The 24,307-nt window shown below is 34.4% G+C and overlaps 5 protein-coding genes across 5 annotated transcripts; 3 read left to right on the top strand and 2 right to left on the bottom strand.

Annotated features, from left to right (window-relative positions):
* Positions 1 to 259: 259 nt before the first annotated feature.
* LOC145105017 (uncharacterized) lies at positions 260 to 946 on the top strand. Its single transcript, XM_079042159.1, has one exon. It carries the CDS (start codon positions 260 to 262, stop codon positions 944 to 946), a length of 687 nt encoding a protein of 228 aa, XP_078898285.1.
* Positions 947 to 2,772: 1,826 nt separating this feature from the next.
* LOC145107375 (DNAJ heat shock N-terminal domain-containing protein) lies at positions 2,773 to 6,504 on the bottom strand. Its single transcript, XM_079044245.1, has 9 exons — positions 6,154 to 6,504; positions 5,563 to 5,691; positions 5,072 to 5,201; positions 4,417 to 4,537; positions 4,170 to 4,251; positions 3,928 to 3,978; positions 3,756 to 3,794; positions 3,317 to 3,428; positions 2,773 to 3,157 (listed from the first exon to the last, which is right to left on the bottom strand). The coding sequence occupies exons 1-9, from the start codon at positions 6,391 to 6,393 to the stop codon at positions 3,030 to 3,032; spliced, it is 1,032 nt and encodes a 343-aa protein (XP_078900371.1). The 5' UTR covers positions 6,394 to 6,504; the 3' UTR covers positions 2,773 to 3,029.
* A 5,346-nt stretch (positions 6,505 to 11,850) lies between these two features.
* LOC145107374 (pentatricopeptide repeat-containing protein At2g20710, mitochondrial-like) lies at positions 11,851 to 13,836 on the top strand. The gene is made up of 2 exons (XM_079044244.1): positions 11,851 to 12,217; positions 12,477 to 13,836. The coding sequence occupies exons 1-2, from the start codon at positions 11,924 to 11,926 to the stop codon at positions 13,599 to 13,601; spliced, it is 1,419 nt and encodes a 472-aa protein (XP_078900370.1). The 5' UTR covers positions 11,851 to 11,923; the 3' UTR covers positions 13,602 to 13,836.
* Positions 13,837 to 15,688: 1,852 nt separating this feature from the next.
* Positions 15,689 to 20,542, top strand: LOC145107373 (myb family transcription factor PHL7-like). The gene is made up of 7 exons (XM_079044243.1): positions 15,689 to 15,974; positions 16,060 to 16,107; positions 17,448 to 17,676; positions 19,234 to 19,353; positions 19,512 to 19,569; positions 19,802 to 19,871; positions 19,947 to 20,542. Exons 3-7 carry the CDS (start codon positions 17,547 to 17,549, stop codon positions 20,304 to 20,306), a joined length of 738 nt encoding a protein of 245 aa, XP_078900369.1. The 5' UTR covers positions 15,689 to 15,974; positions 16,060 to 16,107; positions 17,448 to 17,546; the 3' UTR covers positions 20,307 to 20,542.
* A 122-nt stretch (positions 20,543 to 20,664) lies between these two features.
* Positions 20,665 to 22,587, bottom strand: LOC145107372 (uncharacterized). Its single transcript, XM_079044241.1, has 4 exons — positions 22,229 to 22,587; positions 21,997 to 22,129; positions 21,617 to 21,778; positions 20,665 to 21,291 (listed from the first exon to the last, which is right to left on the bottom strand). The coding sequence occupies exons 1-4, from the start codon at positions 22,414 to 22,416 to the stop codon at positions 20,779 to 20,781; spliced, it is 996 nt and encodes a 331-aa protein (XP_078900367.1). The 5' UTR covers positions 22,417 to 22,587; the 3' UTR covers positions 20,665 to 20,778.
* Between the last annotated feature and the right edge of the window lie 1,720 nt (positions 22,588 to 24,307).

Below are 24,307 nucleotides of genomic sequence, written 5' to 3'. Positions count from 1 at the left end.
TTTTTATGAGAAGGATTGTCGCATTTGGTATAGGATAAAACATAGACACGTGAAAATCACGTGATTTCGAGCTAAACAAGAAGTTGACTGGATATGGTACAAAACAAAAAGATATACACGTGTTTTTTGTTTGTATATGTTGGGTCTACCAAGGGTAATAAAGTCAATCTACTCCGCTCCATATTCCTATCCCACTGCAAACCTAATTATCCATCTTTCTCTTCAATCTGATTGCATTTTCCTGCCGACATACACACTTATGGCAGCTGAAGCTCAACAATTCTTCGATCTTTTCGATTCTTACTGGTTTGCACATCAAATCTTCAACAAAACCCTCATCCCACCTCCCAAATTCCACAAAAACGCAGAATCAATCGCTAAAACAACTCAAACTCTTCATTTCCCGGCTGTCCCCACCGTTAATGTCAGATCTTACAGTGACCAGTTGTTCATGGATGCCAAGAACCTGAGTTTCATCTCCGATTCTCCGAACTCCGTTCTTAATCTCCAAACTCCAAAGCTAGAAACCATTTTCTCCGGCATGAATATGAAAGAAATCCAAGAATTACCAGTCCGAGAAAAGGATAGAGTATCAGGAAGACGCAGAAAGAGGAAGAGCAAAAGCAAGAGCTTGTCGGAGCTTGAATTCGAGGAGGTAAAAGGGTTTATGGATTTGGGTTTTGTGTTTTCTGAAAAGGATAAAGATTCAAGCTTGGTTTCGATCATTCCTGGGCTTCAGAGATTAGGGAAATATGAAAAAGAAGAAGTCGATCGTTCTATTGTTGTTGCTTCGAGGCCTTATCTTTCTGAAGCATGGGATGATATGAAGAAGAAAAGAGAAGAAGAAGCATTAAGGCTGATAAGAATTCCACCACTTGGGAACGAAGTTGAGATTAAGCATCAGCTTAGATTCTGGGCTCATTCTGTTGCTTCTGTTGTTAGATGACATGAAATTAATATACTCAAAGAGTGTTTTCATGGGATTTTCTGAGTAATTTTTGCGATTTGTTTTGTGTACAAATTATGGTTTTCTGAAGTGTGAAATGAGTAAGATTACAGTCAAGTGTTGTCTTGGTTTGGGATTGATATTAATGGTTTTTGGATATGTATTGGACTCATACTCATGTTAAGTGAACAAAAGTTGCAATTTCTATAGCGTGTGCAAACTTATTTGAAGAAACTGACATAGATGTTGAACTAGAAAGCATATGTTAGATGAGCGTAAGTAAAAGTCACTTTCCCAACAACTCCCTATTTCCAAAGGATAAGCTATGTTACTCAATTTTCAACTTCCAATTATTTTTTATAACATGTGTCAGTGTCTTACCTATTACATATCAGTACGAGTATTTAAATTTTCTCTCCAATATTTTTATTAATCAAATTTTAAAGTCAATAAGTTATATGTAGGTTTTTCTGCTCATCTATAGTTTAAAGTTAGGAGCGCAAGTGCAATAGCTTTTTCAAGAGTTTATTAGGTATAAAAGCAAAAGAAAAGAAAAATATATTTAATTGTAGGTTTAATCCTAACTTTTTTTGAACAAGAATGATCCATATGGTTTCAAGTTTTTATATGGTTGGTTTTTGATACATATAAAATGATTTTTAGAATTTTTATTATTATCTTAAGCAAGTGGTGTTCGTAGACATTAAAATTGTTTTTTTGTCTAAGGGTCATGTCCAAATTGTATGATTTCAAACTTGGATTGAAATTGACAAGTTTGAAATGATACATGTCTTAGAATAAGTTCTCAATTAATTATGGAGTTTAGTTTTTGGCAACTAAGATATGAAAATGGTTGAGTTGGTGCAATGAAATAGTAATATATGTTTATAATTATGTTAAAACATGTATTTGTACTATTTGGTTAAAGTGTTATGCAATGATATTACAATGACAACTTTATGCAAAGTGGAAAGTCTGAAAATATGTTATCTATATGAGAAATATTTTAAGACTTCATTTTTTAATAGGCATTTATGACTTATTAGATTAAAAATAGTGTACACTTCAACCGAGTTATGTGTATATACTTATTTGTATGACATAGTTGATTTAATATACTTAGGATACCAAATGTATTATATATAAAAATCGGTATCTTATGGTTTGAAAACGGAAATATGATAACATGTGTGGTAATTAGTCATTTAGTGAAGAAATGATTGTATTTGTTATTGCTTTTCAGCTCGTTGCACATCTACATATTGGTATTGTTGCTATTGATTCTAATTAATTTAGTTTTCATATAACTACAACTAATAAAACATAAATATTTCAAACGAACACCAAGTATTTTAATTTTGAACATGCAACCTATTTGGTGTATTCTAATAAGATTAGATTTATATATAGAGATAGTAGCATTTTTTTTCTTCTTTATCTATCAAGTTTAACAAACAACAAATATTGTAATTGGCAAGTAGTTTGAACTTCAAAGTCTGGGCCTACTAGAATAGACCCATTGGTCATTCCGCTCCATAATTGTGATTCTATTCGGCAATAGAAAACAAACAATAGATTAGAGAATAAAGGGCGGCAAAAAAGTCAAAAAAACACTACAAGTTTGACTCGGTTTTTAATAATTTAATAATCTTTTCCTTATCCTTTAATTAATACAAAAATATAAAATGTTATTAAAATTGGTAATTATATTTTACATCCGATGACATGACATGATATACAACCCCCCAGCCTACTTTGTATTTAATGTCGTTTTTCAACTGTAGTGTGGGGTTTATAGATGATAACAGAGAGTGTGAACCAAAGTCTGTCGACAACACATATTCAGATCATATTAGGGTCTTAATTGTTATGCATATCACAGAACAAGACACAAAGACAACAAATGCAATTTTTTCGTCCAACCCAAAGAGGTGGAAGACATATGTTTTCATTTATCTATACAACTATTATATACATCCAAATTATATATATCATGAGAGAGACATGAAATGCATATACAAGTGAAAGAAAGCATTCTCATGATTTTTTTATAACATATGTTATAAAGAAGAGTCTTGTTCATTTAATTTTCAGACTGGGACTGTGATGGAAGCTTATAGGTGGCTGGTTTGTCAACACCCCGTCTCGAATACTCTCTCCATCTTCTTGCAGCTGCAGCCGCTCTTCTTGCTCTCTCTTTCACCTCCTCATCTGTGTCATGCCATCAAACTTCCTTTCAGACTTATGCAACAAATACCAACATACTTTCCATTCATTTTTACTTTATTTTTTTATGTATTGTACTTCGAAGATTCAAAGTATAATGTCCTGATATGGACTGTAATTGTGTAGAGTAAAAAAGTACAATACCTGTACTTTGATTTTGACCACGGGTTTTACCATTGCCCCAAAGGTTGCTCCAATAAGGGTCAGATTTGTCATTTGAATCTTTCGATTTCATCATTCTTACTCTAGCTTGCTCCTGTAATCAAATAATAAACTTCATCATTACTTACTAACTCATATTCTACATTTCTAATTCAATCATGTTTGTTTCCCATGATATAAACATGTTTATGTTTTTTTAATGCATAATAGCAACCTACTCATATTTCTTTGCCAATAATACCCAAATATATAAACCTGAAATTGTAATTATGTTGCTATTCTAGAGTGTTTACGTATGTATTCTTCATTTTAACTTCTTTTTATTAGTGAGCAAGAACCACACACATAAGAACATAAAAGTGAGAATTAAACGTCAAGAAACCCTGAATTCAGTGTTTAATAAATAAATAATATTTATTACCAGAACTTTGTTTTGTCTCTTTTCCCATCGACTGCTTGCCTGTCAAAACAAACAGAACCATCATAAAAAGATGTGGAGGGCATTTACGTCTTTTCAGACAATAGATGGACAGGGTTCATGGAAGAAAAAAAAACTAATCACGAAAAAGCAATTTATAAGAAATAAGTCTTACCATTCTAAAAACATCTGCAGATGAACCCATCCCTGCAAGCATGAGGGCAACCTGGTCAAAATAACCAAAGCAGGAGTTAGCAATATCATTAGTATATAACTAAAAGGAGAAATTATAATTAAGATATTGTTCATGTAAGAAATTATTACTCATAGTCATAGACACATTTGCTGTTTCACATTTAGATGACAAAGATTGATAAAAATGAGGAGGTAAGATAAATCTTTTACAGTATTTCTTACATTGACTCTTTCTACCCTCCGCATTTCATCTTCAAGCAAAGATACTTGTGCAGCAGAAGTCCAATGGATGCAATCAACAGGGCTAAAGAAAAATAATAATAATAATTTTCTCAAATGCCTTTCAAAGATTCAAACTTATGTTTACTTTAATGTATGCATAAAGATAAAATAACTCTAATAGAATAATGTTGGTGTCAAATGGTGGAGTAAATCCATATTTGATGTAAACATTTTTAAAAAATTTTACCAGCTATCAATAGCTTGTTGAACTAAGTCAGTGCTTCCTTGCTGATTACATGCTCTAGCTCTACCAAAATCCTCCTCTATCATGAACACGTCTGAGCAAACATTGGCACAATTTTTGCAGCCTATCATAAACAACAATAATTAATTAATTAATAAATTATATGTCAAGATATTCTAGACAAGTAAAGTTAATTGTTTATGTAGAGATGTTAATCTACTCGGAAATCAAATGAATTAGATTATATGAACAAGTTGAAATTGATCATATGTTTGATTGGCAGGAATTGGAATGGAATTTAATTCCATTCCTATGTATGGAATGCATATATGTGGTCAAGGACTTCAAATGCAAAATAGTGAAAAATGACAAAATTGTTGTCTATTGATTTCTTGGTCTTGGAAATTCTTCAAAAACTTTTTGAAATATTTATGTTACACTTTATTTAATTTTTTGTTCAATAAAATAATGTTATACATATTAGTAACATGTATTATCCAAACACGACAACAAATTATGAAACAAATATGTTAATAGTAGGGTTTAGAATAGGTATTTCAGTCATTTAGCAACCAAACATGCCATACGTAACAAAATGTCAAAAGTACCCTTCTTGCATAATGTATTAATGTAGTAAAGCAAGAACATGAACACGTACCTATACAGCTAAACTCATCAACAAATACATGATCCTTAGGAGAGGAATCATCAAAAAACGGATTTATTGCAGTCAAAGCATATCCATGGATTTCATCATATACCATTCGCTGAGCTGGATCGCTGAGAACCTACACTGCAATATTTGATTTACATAAGAAGCACAAGACATAATAATGTGTGTAGCATATGCAGTTTCATTGACTTGTGTTTTATAGCATCCTACTTTTATTTCTTTCTATTACAACATTCTACTTCCAACTTTTTACTTATTAAGGCATTGTATGTTGAAAAATCTACTCAGTTATAACATCATACTTTACAAAATCTACCCATTATAGCAGTGAAATTTTGAAAATTGCTTTGTATTTGGATGACATTGCTATATATGGTTAGATTTTTTTCCATGCATAATGTTGTAATAGGAGAACATGAAAGTGGGATGATATGATAAACATATGAATGAAAAAACTTTTCATGGTATGAACCCACCTCATAAATCTCATTAATGAAGATGCAAAAGTTTGTAGTGTCTGGATTATTGCCACTCAAGTCAGGGTGACATGATTTCATGCAATTATAATAGGCTTTCTTGATTTGCTCTGGAGTTGCATCTGGAAGCTGATTACAAATGAGAAACAATGAGATGAGTATAAACCAATAAGTCAATAACCATGATGGTAAAGAATATTTGACTGACATAATAATTGATAAAGAACAATCTGACTGATGGTCAGTTGGTCACCAATTTAGTGTAATGTATTGGAACTAGGGTTCAACGCTTTTCTAGAAAACAAATTATGGCTTAATGCTGCTCCTTCTAAATCCAATTCCATATATTCCTAAAACTGAACTATTCTTACTTAATAATCACATTGCAGATATTCAAATACTTTATATACGTAAATCAATGTACGCAACTAGTCAAAAATGCTAAAATGTCGACTTCCTGGGGAGCGATGGAGTTTTTCAAAAGTAAGCATATGAAATCAAGGAAGAAACAGAAGCCTAAACAAGAAGATGAAACTGAATTTCAACTAAAAAGAGTGAAATACGACCAGAGAGTAAGAGAATTTGACATACCAGTCCTAAGACAGCATAGTAATCATCAGCAACAGCATCCGATGAATACCGCGACGAATCAGTGGCGACTTTAACTCTGCTAAATCTTCTTCTTCTTCCCTCGCCATGGCCGATTCCATTCCACCTTATACTGTTGTTGGTCGCCAACATCGACGATCTGTTGCTTGGTGGATACAAGCTGCTCATTCCGTTTTGAAATTTAATTGGATCTGTGCAAACCGGAGATAGTAATTGAGCCATTATTGAATGATCTTACGAAGAAGAAGAAGAAGAAGAAGAGATGGTGAATTGGAGAAAGAAGAATGAGTGAAAATGGTGTGTGGCTCCAGGGAATTAACGCAGAATAAATAGTGAGGAAAATTGAGAGCCATGAGTTTAATAGAGCCTCGTCTCGTACAAGTAAGATTTTGGCATGTAGATACACGTGTCGTCACGTGGATGTACAACTCTTGCACGCTTCTGCACCATCATTTTTATTTTCCTAACAAAGAAACGGAAGATATTTTATATTAATTGCAAAAAATAATAATAATAATAATAATAAACATATCTTATATTTTATTCGAAACAAATTATTTGTAATAAAAACTAACTTCGGATGTGTTTCTGATGTTAGTTTATCAAGAAGTAGTTGACATTCAAAACCTTGTACACACCACGATAATTAACTTTGTTTTAGGTACTCATTTCATAGTTCATTTCATAGTTGTTGATTTAGGTTCTATAGATTTATAAGTAGATATTGTGGACATATAACATCTATGTTTTCGTGCATAAATTTATATAGAAATTTGTGTAAATACGTGTAACACGGTTAAAAACATATTGTATTCCTATAATATATATTATTTGCATGTTTGTGTTTTATATCTAGACACGTTTTACAATTCATGTCGTATATATTCGTCTCTGATACAAATATACGAATTGTCAAGTCTACTTCTAAGGCTATGTTTGGCTAACTAGCTGAAAAGCTAGCTGTTAGCTGAAAAGTTAGTTGTTAAATAAAAAACTAGCTGATAAAAAATAACATTTGATAAAACTAGCTGAAAAATATAAAATGACATAAAAAGACATTTAAAAGAATGTGTTTTTATAATTAATTAAGTGGTATATCTAGAAAATTTTAAAAAAGATCCTAAAAAGCTAGTCTAAGTAGTTTTTTAAAAATCTAACATATAAGTCACCTTATAAGCTACTTTTTGGTTTGCCAAACATGACAACTTAAAAAAGCTCACCATTCGTCCCTCGTGCACATGCCAGAAAACGTGTTTAGTCCTTATTTTAAAAAATTAACTCGGACCGTCCCTCATTCGTTTAAAACTTGCATGTTTCGTCCCTCTGGACATAAAATGACCATTTTGCCCTTATTTATTTCTTTTTTAATTTTCTTTTTATTTGTTTATTATTTTAGAATAAAAAAAAAGAAAAAAACAATAAATAAACATACATGAACCCACCCCTCCCCGCTTCCCCCTCCTATGTATTCCTCTACCTTTGTCCCCCATTCTCAGCCACTCCCAACGCCGGCGAAGCCCCATCAGCCCCACCTTCACCTTCACCCAAATGCGATAAACCAAAATCGGACCAGTCGATCTTCATCCTCCTCCAATCGCCTTTATCAAACCCTAGAACTCAAGAAGGAATTGTACATGGAATCATCAACAGCACCACCATCGCCGGTGGAATCATCAACAACACCACAATCACCACCACCATCTCATATCTCCACTCAACCCTAAGTCGCTTGTCGTTTTAACTGTTCTCAATTTGCAGCAAATTAGAAGATCGAAAAGAGAGAAGTAAGTTGCAATTTATCCTTTCCCCAATTTCCTTTCTATTTATTTGAATTTAATCGGTCATCTCTCTCACTCTGTCTCATAGACTGCCAGCACCTCCTGCAATCACCACAGTCATTACTCAAACCTCAAAAAATGAAACTTGAACTGCAAATGAAACCAAACTAAACCCTAAACTTATAAATCGAAGATGATGGAGATTCAGATCGGAGAAGCGGGTTCTGATCGAACCAAAATCTTCTCCATCGACAACGGAGACGGAAAGGTGATCACATTCCGGGCGGTGTTTAAGATGGTTTTTAGGGGCTGATTTGGTTGTTTTTCTAGGCGGTTTTGGTAAAGATATAGTTCAGAAATTGGGGGGATAGAGATGGTTGGCTTCGAGGGTAATATAATGCAGGTGGTATGTTGTTTGGAGTCAATGAACTGATGATGTTCGAATGGTGCAGGTTGTACGAAAGTGGTTCCGACTGTGGTGGGTTTTCCAATTTTGAAGGTATGGTTTAAATTGGGTGTTGGTTGCGGTTTGTGATGATGAACAGGGGTGCAACAAGGGTGTTCCGATGGTGATGTAACCCGACAAAGGAGGAGGTAGGAAGCTGGTGGTGGGTTTTAAGGTGTTATAAGGTATATGTTTGACGAAGAAGGATTGGATTGGGAAGTTGGCGATGGATGTATGGTGTTTGAGAGATGCAGGTGGTGTTCATCCAATGATTTGTTGGGGTGGGGGCATGAAATGGGGCCATATTGTTTTTTCTTTTATTTTTAAATTAAAAAATAATAATTATAACATTAAATTAAATGGAAAAGAAATATAAAAGGGCATAATAGTCATTTTAGGTCTCGCAAGGGATGTAGCTCGCAAATTAAAACTAATGAGGGATGTAGCGTGCAACTATTAACCAAACGAGGGACGGTCCGAGTTAATTTTTGAAAATAAGGACTAAACACGCTTTCTGGCATGTGCACGAGGGACGAATGGTGTAATTTACCCAAAAATAAATTAGTTTTTCAGTTAGTTGTAACGCGTCAAACACAACCTAAGAGCATTAACATGAGCTTTTTACGAGCTTTAACAAAAGGTTTTTGAAAAATAAAAAAACTTTAAGGAGCTTTTTCAAACTAAAACTTTTTTCGAAAAGCTTGTTAATTTTCGACAAAATTGCAAAAATGGTCCCTGTGGTTGGCAAAATTCTGTAGTTTTGGTCCAAAACGAAATGTTGGTGCACCATTGGTCCAATTTTAGATACCTTGTGTGGTTTTGGTCCCTATGGTTATATTTTCTTGTGTTTTTGGTCCACATCCCACCTAAAATGACTAATATGCCCCTTAAATAATTATATTTTAATTTCTTTTATTTATTTTCTTATTCTTATAATAAAATAAAAAACAAAAACAAAATAAACCCACCTCTCTCTCTCTCTCTCTCTTCTCTCTCTCTCTCTCTCTCATGATCTTTATGCCCATCTCTTAAAATACCGACCCCTCATCTCTTCCATTGTAGTGCAGGAAGAAGCTACACCACTCTACTGCCCACCTCAATGATCCTTCTGGCCACCTTGCTCCACCATAAACGACTAACACCTCCCACCGGCCGCTACTTCCCCTTCCCCGTCGTGAATCGCTAGAGCAAGCAAGAAAACCAAAATTCGACTGCCACCCATCGCCGATGCAAACCTCCACCACCCACCACAACCGATGCCGTCGAAATCCCTTCCCCGAACTCCCTTTCATCTCCAACTCGTCTCTCTCCCTCGTTTCTCACTTCTCTGGCGAAGAGAGCCACCACAGTCGACTGTGGCAGCTCCTACGCCTCCCCCTGTCGTGACCCACCACCATCAAACACCCCAACGCCGCTGCTGCCTTCTATCTGTTCCTCGTCAAGCTACCTAACAAAAGAGAGAGGAAGCGGCGGAGCCACCCGTTGCCATCACAGCTCTGCCATCACCACCCGATGCCATCACCACCCCCGTTAAAGCAAACGCCACCAAACCACCTGTGACGTCGTGCTTCTCGTCTGAACTCTTTTCTCGCCTCTTTCCCTTCGAAACCCCTAGCCACACCGAGCCCCCTTCCTTCGCATCCTTCTTCCAAGACAGAAGAGCACAAGAGTTGTACCACTGGACCATCGATCGACCTTGTGGCTGTTCCCATTCATATTTCTTTTTCTCCATCGGACGAGCATCTTCATAATTTTGTGTATTTTGTGTGTGTGTGTGTTTAAGAAGATGAAGTTAAAGAACCCAGATGAAGATTTAGTGTGTGTGTGTGTGTGTGAGAGGGAGGGATGGTGGTGCGTTTTTTTATTTTGAATAAAATTTGATAATAAAAAAATGGAAAAAATATTTATAAGGGCATAATGGTCTTTTTAAGTAGATAGGGACCAAAAACATTAGAAATATCCAATTTTGGACCAGTGGTGCACCAACATTTCGTTTTGGACCAAAAGCACATAAAATCGACAACCACGGGGATCATTTTTGCAATTTTGTCTTAATTTTCAAACTTTTTAGTTTTTCAACCAATTGCAAACAAACAATTATACAAACAAAGCATAAATAACAAGATTGAAATGCTCTCTTATTTTGAGGGATATTAGACAATTATGCAAACAAAACATTTATAATCAAATTGAAAATGGTTTTTATTACGAAGGATACATAGAACTTTTTCATTTTTTTATAAAGAATATAAAGAAATTTTTTTCCATTCTGATCAGGGATGGGATTTAGAACCGGAAAACCGAACCGGAACCGGAACCGTTAGAACCGGAATATATAGAACCAATTTCGGTTCCGGGTAATCCGGGTTTGGGTCCATCGGGTCCAGGTAAACCGGGTCGAAAAACCGGAACTGGTGTTAGGAACCGGAACCACTTTTAGGGCCGGAACCAGTTTTTGTGAAACGTATAAAAGATGCATATCTCATTTGTTTCAACTCCGATTGACATGCGGTTTTTTCCAAAGTGTAGTTTAGAGTTTGTACATGATTTTAGACTATAAATATTCCACTTTTAGTTTTATATTCATTGACTTACAGTCCCCCAAAGTCGAGATATCAAAGCTGAAAGTTTTTAGTTTTTCAGTTTTTTTGTATTCTGTGAAAGTTTTAAAACATACATATCTAATTCGTTTGAAGTCGGATTGACATGTGATTTTTTTTCAACTTGTAGTTTACAGATGGTACATGAGTTTAGACTATAATTTTGTCATTTTTTGTTTAATATTCAATGATTTATAGTCCCCCGAAGTCGGGATATCAAAACTGAAAATTTTCAACTTTACAGCTATTTGTTTTTGTACTTTGTATTCTGTGAAAATGTTAACACATGCATATCTCATTCGTTTAAAGTCGGATTGACATGCGGTTTTTTCCAGAGTGTAGTTTAGAGTTTGTACATGATTTTAGACTATAATTTTGTCAATTTTGGTTTCATATTCAATGAGTTACAGTCCCCCAAAGTCAGGATATCAATATGAAAATTTTCAAAGTTCAACCCATTAAATAGTAAGTTATTACCAAAAAATTCCGGGTTTTCGGGGTTTTTTGGTTCAAGACCCACTTTACCCGGTTCCAACCTACCCACTTTGATGTTTCCGGGTTTTCCGGTTCTAGATCCACTTTACCAGGAACCGGTTCCAATATACCGGTACGGTTTCCGGTTCTACAAAATCCCGTTAAGCGGTTCCGGGTTTTTCGGGTCCGGGTCCATCCGGTCCGGGTTTGGACCCACTTTCATCCCTAATTCTGAAGCTTTAAATAATCGAAATCTCTGCTCCAAGTTTAATGTAACAAATTTGTGAAAACCGAAACAAATGTGGCCATTCTGTAAAATACAGAAACTATGGAGACCAAAATGTGAAATTCATCAAACATTTCCTTTGATGGAATCCTAACCTAAGCCCTCATATCCTCAGACCTCTCTGTAGCTTACGCTTAGCTTCCAGAAAATTTTGAAATCTTTCAAATCAATGGTGGCTTTTCGATCCTATAATTTTGCTGATCATTCTTTATTATCAAATTCGAATCGCATTTCTAGAATTTTGTTTAGAAACTCATTTTCCTCAACAAACGCACAAAGCCCTATTATTCGAAATCATGATGCTCTGTATAAGCGCATATCGCCGGCGACAATAACGCCAAAGACTTCAGTTGTTCCGATACTCGATCAATGGGTACAAGAAGGTAAAAATATCGTAGCTGATGAGCTCAAAAACATGATCAAAGTTTTCAGGAATCATAATCGATATTCCCAAGCTCTCCAGGTTAGTATATGATTCTATCTTCGCTTTTGTTTAATGCCATTACATTACTAGTATTTGAAAGTTAGGCAACATTTGCTCTTTGTAGATCTGCCATTCTGGTGTAAGAAGTTGAAATTTTGTTGGCCATGATTTAGTGATCAAATCCTTAGTTTTGAACATGAAATCACTTGGATTGGCTTCGACATATGAATGATATAAGAATTTGAACAAAATTGCACTTATTTATCCCTGAATATCTTGCTGCATATTCTGATTTCAGCTCTCTGAATGGATGACTAACAGAAGTTACCTTGACCAATCATCTGGAAACCTTGCGATTCACTTGGATTTGATTTCAAGAGTCCATGGTCTAGAACAAGCTGAGAAGTTCTTCGATTCAATCCCAGACTCTTTAAAGAATTTCAAAGTCTATGGAACACTCTTAAACTGTTACGCCTTCAAGAAATCCTTAACAAAAGCAGAAGCCACCATGGAAAAGATGAAACAGTTAGGGTTCATGACCACACATTCTTACCATAGCATGTTAAGTCTATACACCAAAACCGAAAACCACGAGAAGCTAGTCAAACTCATTGACCAAATGGATAAAGCAAACGTTCGTTATCACAGACAAACATATTACATTCTGTTAACAGCATACGCTTCTTTTGACATCAAGTCAATGGAAAATCTTCTTGCTTACATGGAAGCCAATCCTTACCTCCCCCTCGATTGGCATATTTACATCATTCTTGCAAAAGGGTATCTAAACTTTAATCAAGTTGAGAAAACCCTAGAAATGTTAAAGAAATCAGAGGAAAACATCTTTCAGAATACAAATGGTGTTGCTTATGAAATCTTGCTTACAATGTACGCTAGTTTAGGTAAAAAGGATCATGTTTATCGTATATGGAATTTGTACAAGAAAACATGGAGGAAAGTTGATAACAAAGGATATCACCATATGGTAAGTTCGTTGGTGAAGTTGGATGACATTGATGGAGTAGAAAAGATTGTGGAGGAATGGGAATCAGTAACTCCAATGTTTGACTTTTGGGTAGCTAATGTTTTGGTCAATGGGTATAGCAAGAAGGGTGATTGGAAGAAAGCTGAAGCTTTTGTAGAGAGATTGGTTAGTGAAGGTAAGAAACCTCCTAGAAGCACGTGGGATAGTTTGGCAATTGTGTTTAGTAAACATGGAGAGATGGAGAAGGCTGTGGATGCAATGAGGAAGGCGATTTTGAGTAATGGTGATCATTGGAAACTAAATGAAGTTACTTTGAGGACATGTGTGAAGTATTTGGAAGAAAAGGGTGAGATGGAAGTTGCAAAGGAGTTGTTGAAATCAAGTGAGGGTTGTAGAGATTTGAAATTTGTTAGTGATGTGGTGGAGGTGAGTGGATGAAGGGAGATGACTTTATCTGGTCGGTTTGACTTAATACAGAAACAACGACTTGATAAAGAAAGTCAGGAGAAGGGAATGCACTTTCAAGTGTCAAGTCCTAACTTTTTATAAATTTGCTTTTATTTACTTTTTCGGACTTGATAAAGAAAGTTAGGGTAGGGAAATGTACCATTTTGGTAATGATTTTCTATTGTTCGGTTTTTAGTTGTATTTGTAAGGTTGATTTTAGCTTGTATTTCGGTGGTAAGAGTGGACTTGACATTATTTTATTTTAATCAGTATAAAATACCAAAAACTTGCACAAAATAACAACCTACTTACCCCTTGCTATAAAAAAATATGGAAATATATTTTTCTTTGTAATGTCAACAAACTTACATTTTTTGATGGCATGGTTCTCGTTGCAATTTTATCATCCGCGTCCACTAGCACATGAACAAACACGTTTAATTATGTCGGATTTTATGATATTTAAATAGCATTTAAAATGTTCTTTAGTTTTTTTTTTTTTTTTTTTTTTTTTTTTTTTTTTTTTGTAATATTTTACTTATTTTAATCAACCAATGGTAATGACTATTCAACAACACAATTTATACCATAAACTACTATATCTTAAAATAGATATGTATGAATTCATGGGTATTGAAAGTCTTTTTTTTTTGGGAGGGGAATGGGAGAAGACTTTACGATGATTAAAATAAGTAAACTTAACCTATATTATAAGCTAAGAAACTAAAATACTAAATTAATGCAAAGGCTTCTAACTTCTAATTCTAAACAAATGTCAAATGGTAATGTTTCCTAATCCTTTTAGACTTGGAAAGCAAGCAACCAAATAACTCCCAAAGAGGGAGTATTCACTCATACTTAGCATTTTAAACAAATATCCATCATTATATTGTTGGATTTGTTGAGGAACGAAAAGATTATTATCATTACTATATAATAGAAAAAATATTGAGAAAATATCTAAGAACAATAAAGGGGCAAAATTTAGAATATCATATAAATAGTTATGGATCTCACAAAGATAAGGGTTTATGAACTAAATTTAATTGTTGTAATACTAATTCTTAGTCATGGTGGGTTGTGAGAACCCCACTTCAAATACAATTTCATCCCACAATATTATAGAATCAGGGGCTTGAATATAATAATTTGAAGTTTTAAATAATAGAGTCTTATTAACAAAACCTTACAGGTTTAGTAAATTGGTGTTGTTCACTTAATTAGATCACTTGCATTATTAGTATAGTTTAGTGTTATTTGTTTGTTTTCCTGTTAACTACTCTATTTATACTATTGTCAGTCGTTGATTTTTCGTTCTTTATTGTTTTACTTATGTTAAAAAGATAAATAATATGAGAGAAATATGATATGAAACGGGAAAGGGAGACGTGTAAGGTTAAAGTAAAATAATGAAATTTTTTAAAGAACATAAACCCAAACAAACATTTTAAAATGAAGTTGATGCATATTTTAAATATAATTGTAATTTTGGGATTTTGCCCCACTCTCAAAATTCCACTTAGAGAAAATATATTTTGGGAAGGACTAGGAAGACAAAATTTTAAAGGAAACGACATTGTGAGGCTTATTTTGGACATAATGGGTGTTACTTTGGGGCATATTTTAAAAAAATTCCTTGACAAATTATTTTTTATGATGATTCCAAACAATTTTTTTGTATTTATATTTAGTAGTTAATATTGTATGTTTTGCCAAAAAAAAAAAATCCTTTGACATAAGTCTTAACTTTTATTTATTTTTATGTATTTATGAAGAAAACTTGATATTTTTTTTAGTTTATGTTAACATTGAGAAGGTTATTTGATATGAACTTATGAAGGAACATAAATTATGGAGAAAAAAAAAATATTATGTACTGTGTACAGATCAAGTAAACTTATTTATATAAAAAAACATAAAAATAAATAAAGACAGTTTTTGAATTTTCTAACAAATTAATATGTTAGAAAAACATGAAAATATGAATATTGTAATGCTTAGAAAAATGAGAAAATAAAGGGAAGTTAGCCAAGAGATGAAACGATGAAAAAGACAAAAACGTGAAAAGCAAAGCATCACCATAACAATTTACACCAATAGCAATAGCCAATGGATGATGACGACTTGCCTTTGGACTTTCTTTCTCCCTTCAGCCCAAACCACTACCAGGAGGCAGAAGGAGATAGCATAGCCATAGCCATAGCCAATCCATAGCCATACCCATATCACTGTAGCAGCAGGCGCAATCCAATCATCTCCCTCCATTGTCACTTCGATCTCATCTCCTCCAAATTTCAAACAACATTCAAATCCCCGGGGTTTTTCTATCTTTCTGTGCATCTGATTCTTTGGCATCTGGAGCCGGTCGGTGTTATCTTCATCTTCTTCTGTTTCATGTATTATCAATTGCATAAACATCTAAACAAAATTTTCCATTCCAATTTCACAGTTTGCAGTCCATCGGAAGCAGTCGATTGAATTGCAACTATATGGAGGTGTAGTTGCTTCACTTCAACCCTAACTTTGTACCTAAATATTGATTCTGTTTGTGTACTTCTGTACGAATTCAATTTTATGCTATCGTGATTTAGATGCGTTACATAAACTTCTGTACGAATTCAATTTTCTGAATAATTCGTGAGCTTTCATACCTTAATAATCTGACGATCCTATCTGATCGAGTCACGTGAATAGCTTCTAGATCACCTTAACTTTAACCTTTCTCGGGATCTTCAGCCAGTTTTTCGCTTAGCTTAAAGATACTTTCTGGTTGAATTGGAATCAGTGAGCTCTGCCATTTTTGTATAACAAAAATAGATACTCAAATAGAATGATCCTGCATTAGACAATACCATTGTTTTCACGGCCTTTCCATTTCCAATAGCTGCTTGTTCTGTACATTTTTTTGTTATTATCTTTCAACTAAGAAAAATACAGCCCTGTTTCTTTTCTGTCCCATGAATTGCTGTTTTGACAAGTGCTGTCTGAGTAAATGATGACTAAAAACATAGGCATTCTAGCGAGTGATTAAATGAGATAAATGTGTAAAAGGTTTAGGACTTAATGAGGAAAACCTTCTTTTCCCCAACTTTCTCTATGAGTATGAAGTAATTGTTTCCCCTGAATTAAGTTATAAAGAAATACCCATATATAACTTACCAGATCAAGTCCATTAAGTAAAAAAAGAAACAATATGTTTTAGAGGGATACATGGTTCAGTTTCTGCCTTTTCCTTTTGCTGTCTGCTTTTGTAGTTGTTTTCTCCACACTCTATGGTGTTGTTTGATGCTTCTTTATCCTTCTATGTTTATTACTTCTTCCATTGATGGTTGGTTTTCATTCTTATGAACTTTGTTGTAGCTTTTTCTGTTCAATTTTGTAATATCACTTGTTTTATCTAGTTTTCTGTTTCTGGATAAGCTTAGTACCAATGGTAATTAGGATCAGTGTAGACCTTACTCTTCCATGGCTGAATGAGTCGAGATCAGCAATATGGTTGAAGTTTTTGTTGATTATGTTTTTGCTATTGGAAAGATATACAACACTTTTGTCATCTTTAAGATTAATTTCATTAGCCACACGTAGTGATATACTATTTTGTCTCAATCAGTCCGCTTGTATTAGCCCTAAATTTGTCGCAAGTGTAAATAAATCATTACTCTAAATTAGAATGCTAACTTGTTTTCATGTCTGTATTTTAGCACTTACATATTTCACTTTTTTTGGGTTCAACTTTTTATCCTTACACTATGTTTCCTCCTGTTTTGGAATACATGCTGATCAAGGTTTGAGTTTTATGGCTGTTTCTATGTTAATTTGTTATTCATTTTCATTTAGATGAATGAAATGTGTGTCAAGTGAAGTGTGCTTCTAGTTTAAGTCTAGGAAAGAAGATATTATGTGTTGATCATCAAGCAGTTAGTGGTGCAAATTATTATGGATGTGGTGAGTGGAGGTAATGGTCATGACAACAGCTCAAGTCTAGCTTCTAAACAACGCCTTCGTTGGACACATGAGCTTCATGAACGATTTGTTGATGCTGTGGCACAATTGGGTGGCCCTGATAGTAAGTTTCCTTGATCTTCATTATCTGAATTTAAGTTTATTCGTTGCATTTTCTTCTTGCTTTTTTTTTTTGAGCATATAGTTGAATTTTCTACCATTCTCTCTATATAAGCAGACTATCACTATATATACTTCCAGGGCATTAGACTATGCATGTGTGTCTTCTATTGCACAAGAACTGGAATGAATTGTTTTTCTTAGAAGTCTAATAAGCTATGCAGTGTTTCCATTTTTGAGAATTTGTTCAAGTGAACTAATATATAGTCGTATATTAATCATTACAAAAGCAGTTATGGTTCATTTTGGTCCACAAGATCTTTAAGTTGAAGTGAAAAGATATATTGGGTATCTGTGTTAGTTGTTTGTTGATTTCTTTTTTCAAGTCAAACTCTGCAATTCTAAGTGGAGAGGGATTAAGCTATTGTTTCTTTTTTACTTAATGGTCTTACTCTGAGAAGCTATTTATGGGTGTTTCTTTTTTACTTAATGTAGAAAGAATGGTTTAATAGATATAGTTGAGGAAAAGAAGCTTTCCCCATTAAGTCCTTACTATTTACAAATTTATCCCTCTTAATTTTTTTCCTTTTCGCAAGTGTGGAGTTGTCTTCTCAAGTATCTTTTAAACATCATTTATCTGGAATGAACTTTATTGAGACGACACTGAATGGGGAAAAGCAAGAAATACCAATATGTCCTTAAAAAGAAAAAGGTCTTTAAAGCTGCAAGTTTAATAATCAAGAAACACCAATATATTCTTGTTGTCACAACCTTAACTAACAGTTTCCATAAATGTTGGTATTTCATTGTTTATATGAAATAAGCAAATATCATCTAAGCTAGAAGCATAAACACCAGGAAAGAAGTTGTTTGTTTTGTAATTTGTACGATGGAATGGAATTGAGCATTATAGTAGGAATGTGTTTCCTTCCATTTTGTTATTTTTATTCCCTAGCAGGGAGTATAGTTTTACTGATGTAACCTTAGTGACAAATGTTTTTAAAAAATTTCATGTTTTTTAATTAAATTACAATTTTATTTACTAACATAACTAGAAAATATATTTTATTATTATCTTATTTCGGTTATAATGAGCTTTTATTATATTTAATTTCTGTTGATGTAAACAAAAAATACGACAAATTTGTACTTGAATAATATGTAGAGTAGAGGTAAAAAGTTGATAAGATAAATCATTCCATTCCTGAAGTTGAATAATATGTAGAGTAGAGGTAAAAAATTTACTTTCACTCCTACCTTCATTTCTTCCTATCTCAGTTGTCAATCTTCTACTCTGAAAAATCAAAAATCTGCCCTATTATTATAGCAATATCATGAAAATACAAAGCAATTTTCACAGATAGATTTTTCAAAGTATTATGTCCTAAATATTGAATTATTATTGGGTGGCTCGTTTAAACTACAATGTGTTAATAAGAAAAAAAATTACAATTACAATGCTAATATGCTATAGTAATAAATGAAAGTATGTTGTTATTTATTGCATGTAGTCCTATTTTTAATTGCATGACTGATTTGTGAGGCTTGACATGTTTTACAGGGGCTACACCAAAAGGCGTGCTGAGAGTGATGGGTGTTCAAGGTCTAACAATTTATCATGTCAAGAGCCACTTGCAGAAATATAGGCTGGCAAAGTACCTCCCTGATTCCTCTTCTGAAGGTATTCAGTATTCTATTCTGTATGTAATATCAGTATATCACCTAAAACAGCTTATTTTAATCTTTATAAGTAGGCTGCCATTTGTTTATTGCATTTAGCCCAAAAAAACAGATGTGCTGACTGCTGATTGATTATTTTGGTTAAATTGGTAATGCAAGGTAAAGTGTTTGACCAGAAAGAGTCGGGTGACATGCTTTCCAGCTTGGATGGATCATCGTAAGTCTTGTTTGTTTGTTAGAATGCCAAAAAGCTGTTTGTTTTGTATTGTCTGAGGGGATGGAATTATTGACAATTCTTGAAGGATTGTTGATTTTGCATTTCTTATTTCATTCTATCATGGAACGAAAACTGCAATATAACCCATATTTTTATAATGATAAAAGTATATATTTAAATGATTTAATAAAAATAGAATATTATTTTCTGAAATGCATGTATGTTTGTGCAGTGGAATGCAGATTACAGAAGCACTGAAGCTGCAGATGGAGGTGCAAAAGCGACTGCATGAGCAATTAGAGGTCTTATTTTGCCTAAAATAAAATGCTATAGATTTTTTCAAAGTAAAGTAGGTTACATATATGAAAGTGTTATAGGTCCAAAGACAGCTTCAGTTACGAATAGAAGCCCAAGGGAAGTACCTAAAGAAGATCATCGAAGAGCAACAGAAGCTGAGTGAAGTCCTATCAGACGACAACTGCCAGGAATCCAAAAACCCAACCGACCCCCCTATCACTCCACCTCCTCCTCCCATCATCAAAAACTCCGCCCCCGCCCCAGTCAACGCCACTGATGAACATGAGCCCTTAACCCCAGACTCTGATCGCGGTTCACCAGTTATGAAGAAGCAACGAGTGAGCCTCAGCCAAGGGGTCGGCTTAACTCACCAAATACTCGACTCCAGCTTAAGGCAACATCCGGTCGTTTATGGAATGCCGGTTAACAATCAAGATTAAAAATTAAATTGAAATTGGAATTTGTCCCAGGGTCGGGGAATCGGGATTGTTTTCTACTTTGTGCAGTTTCTTTATAGAAATATATATATATATATATATATAATTTATGTTTGATTAGGTGGGATGGGTTTGGGTGTGGTAATACTCTTAAAACTTGTAATTCATGTTATGATGCCAAGACAAATTAGATGATGATGATGATATTTATGTATTTATTCATGGTGTGATGTTCTCCATTCGACGTTCCATGTTATATAAGGTCCAAAATCCTACTCAACTGTAACAATAAAAACTGTTTTGTATATATATATATATATATATATATATATATATATATATATATATAACGAACAATCAATAAAAAAGTACATTGTTATAATGAAACATATCAAATCAGCAACTCAACTCAAAACACAAAGATGAAACCTGATAAAACATTTCCTTCAATAGTGCACAATAACTAGTAGGCCACCTACCGCCTAAACGCATTCCCTTCACTCTTCCGTTGAGAATAATGTGTTCTCCGGCGTACACTCTCCTCTATGGTGGAGCTGCCGCCCTTCTCAGCCCCATAAACGCTTTTATGGGCAGCATCCAGGAAGTTCCGCCCACCAGAACTTCCATGGCTAATCTCCTTAGCATCATCATCCTCTGCCTGCTTCAACCGCTTCCATCTTTGTTCTTCATGAAGCTCCGCATCCATTTGCATCTCCTTAAGCTTTCTAGCCCTATCTTCTTTCGAAAGTGCATTGCTATTTCTATGTACTGGTGGCCGATGATGCCTCCGCTCTTCCCTGTCCCTGTGATATCTTTCTGGTGAAACCCTATCCCTAGGGGCATTCTTTGAGCGGTCCTCCACCTGTCGAACATCATCATCATCGGAACTCATACGATGTTTGGACACCGTATGTTTTTCATGTTTTGACTTCTTGCGGTGATGTTTTTCTTTGTCTGAGGTTTTATCCTTCTGCTTCTTTGCTTCAACCTGATAAACAAGATTATGTTATGGTTAGATACACTGTGTTTATTACACAGGACACTTTGTTGGGCTATTTTCGATGATATGGGGTAGAGAAAGGGTATTCACGTCTTCTGCCATAGACGGGAGATCAAAAACAAGTCCCTGTCCCACCCAAAAAGGTGGGACAAGGAACTGCTCTCGATCTTCCATATGCATCAAAAGACATGAATGCCCTTTCTCTTCCTTGTCATCGAAAATAACCCTACAAAGCTTGCCTAACTGACTTCTGTCCCATGAAATGCATCTAAAATGACTATAAATTCTAATAAAAACAAAATTTTCAACTTACAGATTTACGGATCATGGCCATCTGGACTGGATTATTCTTTACACGAGCTAGTGCTTCCTGTTCACGCTGCTTTATCATAAGCAATGGATCCGAGTGCAGTTTCCTCCATGCATCATTAGCAGACTGTGGCTTATCTTCGAATAAAGCCCCTGGTGCACCCGCCTGTTACAACAGAGATGGTTAAATATAAATCCCCAAGAACATAAAAACTGTTCAAATGTAAAAAGATTGATGTAAATTAGAAAAAACTGAGGATGTCATTGTAACAACTCATAAAGGGAAGGATAGTTATAGTGGGATCACTTGATATGATTGAAAGCAAGTAACCTATGATTTCTAATTTAGGATGAAGAAGAAATTGAAAGGAAGAATTAGGGCACCTTGTTTGCAGAGGTGGAGGGTTCAGGTTCCGCCTTGGGGGGAAAAGATTCAAGAGCCTTGAACCCCGTATCTGAACTGTCCTTCCTTGAGGATAATCCCGAATCGTATAAGAAATCCAATCGTTCTTGCTTCCTGAAATATTACAAAAGTGAATCGGTAAGAATGTGAAAGATGAAACCCTAACCCTAAATCTGCGAATATGAAATTAGGGAAAGAGAAAGAGGAGCTTACGGAACTAAGCCGGCCTGTTCCTGAAGTTGACGAAATTCGGCTTTCTCCCTTTCCTCGTGGATTTGCTTTCGGAGTTCCTCGAGCTTCTTCTGTTCGGCATCGTGCTTCTGCTCCGCTTTCCAAACGTTTTCAATATTACGCAGACTACCCGTGTGCCATCCTTTCTTGTTCAGAAACTTCAAAGCCATTCTTGAAGAGCGGTGATTTGGTGTTCACTTGATGATCGAGACGACTCCCTCTTTATCGTCCTGAGATCGCCTCAAGAGTGAAGATTTTGTCTTGAAAGATGATTTGGTTATCTATACAGACGATAAAAGGTCAGATGATCGGCGTAAGGGAAATATGTATTATTTAAAGGGTTAAGGGATATGACAATTAGTTACTTCAAATATTTAAAGGGTTAAGGGATCGGCGGAAATATGTACATCCTGACTGATCAAAAATTATCATTTTATCATGCTTATTAATTGTACATCTGATCAGACACAGACATTTGATTTCAAACCAAACCAATGTTTTAAAAACCGGTTTTTTAGTTTAACCGGTATGGTGACCGGTTCAATTGGTTTAACCAGTTCGACTGTCGGGTGAACCGGTTTCTATATTTTTCGTGTTTTATTATCTATTTTTCTATACATACATACATATATACATTATGAATTTGTTGTTTACAAGTTCAAACATTAAAAATACACGTAAAAATAAGTTGCAAATGAATCCAAATACATTAAAATAACACATAACCATAAGTTTTAGTGTTTTATATCAATCGATATACGTCAAAAAGAAAATAAAGTATAATACCGAAACGAAATATAGTTTCAGATGAATACAAACACATCAAAAAACTTTATAACATTTACTATATGTTTTTATTTAGAAAAAACTAAATATATTTGAAAAAAAATCACCAAAGTTTATTATATAAATGGTTCTTTTTCATGTGTTTTTATTCGGTACCGGTTCAACTGGTTTATTTTGACCGGTTCAACTGGGTTTTTCTAAAAATCGGTCGGTTCAATCCGGTTCAGAAATCAATGTAAAACCGGTAATACTTGAACCGCTCCCTCTCCCGGTTCGACCGGCCGGTTCAAACCGGTTTTTAAAACATTGAACCAAACACATACAGAAAAATGTAATAGAGAAACAAAGGTCCAGTATACATAATATATACTTATCAATAATATATAGCAACAATATTGTTCTTATTCACAAGGTACAAGTGCATATTTCAAAAAAACATATGATATCCCCCCCTCCCCCCCCCCCCTCATTAGGCTAAACCTCTTAACATATATAAAACCTAAATTACCCAAAATGCCCTTCCACTACCAAAGATTTCCCAACTATATTTAGCTCAATTTAATTAACTATTTTTCCATTTCTACCCCTAACAAACACATTAGGCTGAAGTGGATGAGACGATGGAAGAAATCCCCGACAGGAAGAAGCATTGTGCAGAGGCATGAAATCGATTTCATGATGAGAATAGGAGAAGGCGTACCTGATGAGAAGAGGAAAATGAGTCGATCGGTGGGGGCAGAGGCATGAAAGAGGAACGTAGGGAGGGCAAAACCGGAAACGTTTCTCCCTTTCTCAGTCAGTCCATTGTTTTCTTCTTACCGAGCTAGACCTTTCTTTCGGAGTCAGATGGCAAATTTTGATTTACCAAACAACTTTAGCTGACCAAGTCAGCCAAAAATATCTGACCCGACTCGGTCAGACGCATATCAAATAGGGCCTAAATTTATTTATAATTTTCCAAGATTACTCAATTATAGAATTTATCAAACTAGCCACAAATTTTACAGATTCATCAGTAAAGTTGGGAAAATATTTATGAAATTTACCAAAATAACATCGTTTTAAAAAAAATCAGGAAAAATATATATATAGATTTCATCCGTGAAAATCTAGGTTTTTTTTAACGAATATTACCACTTTTTTGTGTTATAAATCTTCAAAACCCATTTTCACAAAAAAAAAAAAATTGATATTGTAGCTTTGATATGCAAAAAACAAATAAATAAATTATCATACTTTTTCAGAGGATTTTGCAAAATCCTAAAATCTAATAAT

Source organism: Lactuca virosa, chromosome 4 (assembly GCF_052849685.1).
Source record: "Lactuca virosa cultivar CGN04683 chromosome 4, Lactuca_virosa_CGN04683_v6, whole genome shotgun sequence".
Taxonomy (NCBI): domain Eukaryota; kingdom Viridiplantae; phylum Streptophyta; class Magnoliopsida; order Asterales; family Asteraceae; genus Lactuca; species Lactuca virosa.
Note: the sequence above shows the minus strand (reverse complement) of the source record. Positions and strands in the feature narration are given on the sequence as shown.

Excerpts from the sequence above, each read along its gene's own strand:
- LOC145105017 (XM_079042159.1), top strand. The coding sequence starts at position 260 with ATGGCAGCTGAAGCTCAACAATTCTTCGATCTTTTCGATTCTTACTGG.
- LOC145107375 (XM_079044245.1), bottom strand. The coding sequence starts at position 6,393 with ATGGCTCAATTACTATCTCCGGTTTGCACAGATCCAATTAAATTTCAA. Across the intron at positions 4,538-5,071 it reads TGATGAGTTTAGCTGTATAG|GCTGCAAAAATTGTGCCAAT; the intron begins GTACGTGTTCAT and ends TGTTTATGATAG. Across the intron at positions 3,429-3,755 it reads AGAGACAAAACAAAGTTCTG|GAGCAAGCTAGAGTAAGAAT; the intron begins GTAATAAATATT and ends ATTTGATTACAG.
- LOC145107374 (XM_079044244.1), top strand. The coding sequence starts at position 11,924 with ATGGTGGCTTTTCGATCCTATAATTTTGCTGATCATTCTTTATTATCA. Across the intron at positions 12,218-12,476 it reads GATATTCCCAAGCTCTCCAG|CTCTCTGAATGGATGACTAA; the intron begins GTTAGTATATGA and ends TTCTGATTTCAG.
- LOC145107373 (XM_079044243.1), top strand. The coding sequence starts at position 17,547 with ATGGATGTGGTGAGTGGAGGTAATGGTCATGACAACAGCTCAAGTCTA. Across the intron at positions 19,354-19,511 it reads CCCTGATTCCTCTTCTGAAG|GTAAAGTGTTTGACCAGAAA; the intron begins GTATTCAGTATT and ends TGGTAATGCAAG. Across the intron at positions 19,570-19,801 it reads TCCAGCTTGGATGGATCATC|TGGAATGCAGATTACAGAAG; the intron begins GTAAGTCTTGTT and ends ATGTTTGTGCAG.
- LOC145107372 (XM_079044241.1), bottom strand. The coding sequence starts at position 22,416 with ATGGCTTTGAAGTTTCTGAACAAGAAAGGATGGCACACGGGTAGTCTG. Across the intron at positions 21,779-21,996 it reads CCTCCACCTCTGCAAACAAG|GCGGGTGCACCAGGGGCTTT; the intron begins GTGCCCTAATTC and ends CTGTTGTAACAG. Across the intron at positions 21,292-21,616 it reads TGGCCATGATCCGTAAATCT|GTTGAAGCAAAGAAGCAGAA; the intron begins GTAAGTTGAAAA and ends CTTGTTTATCAG.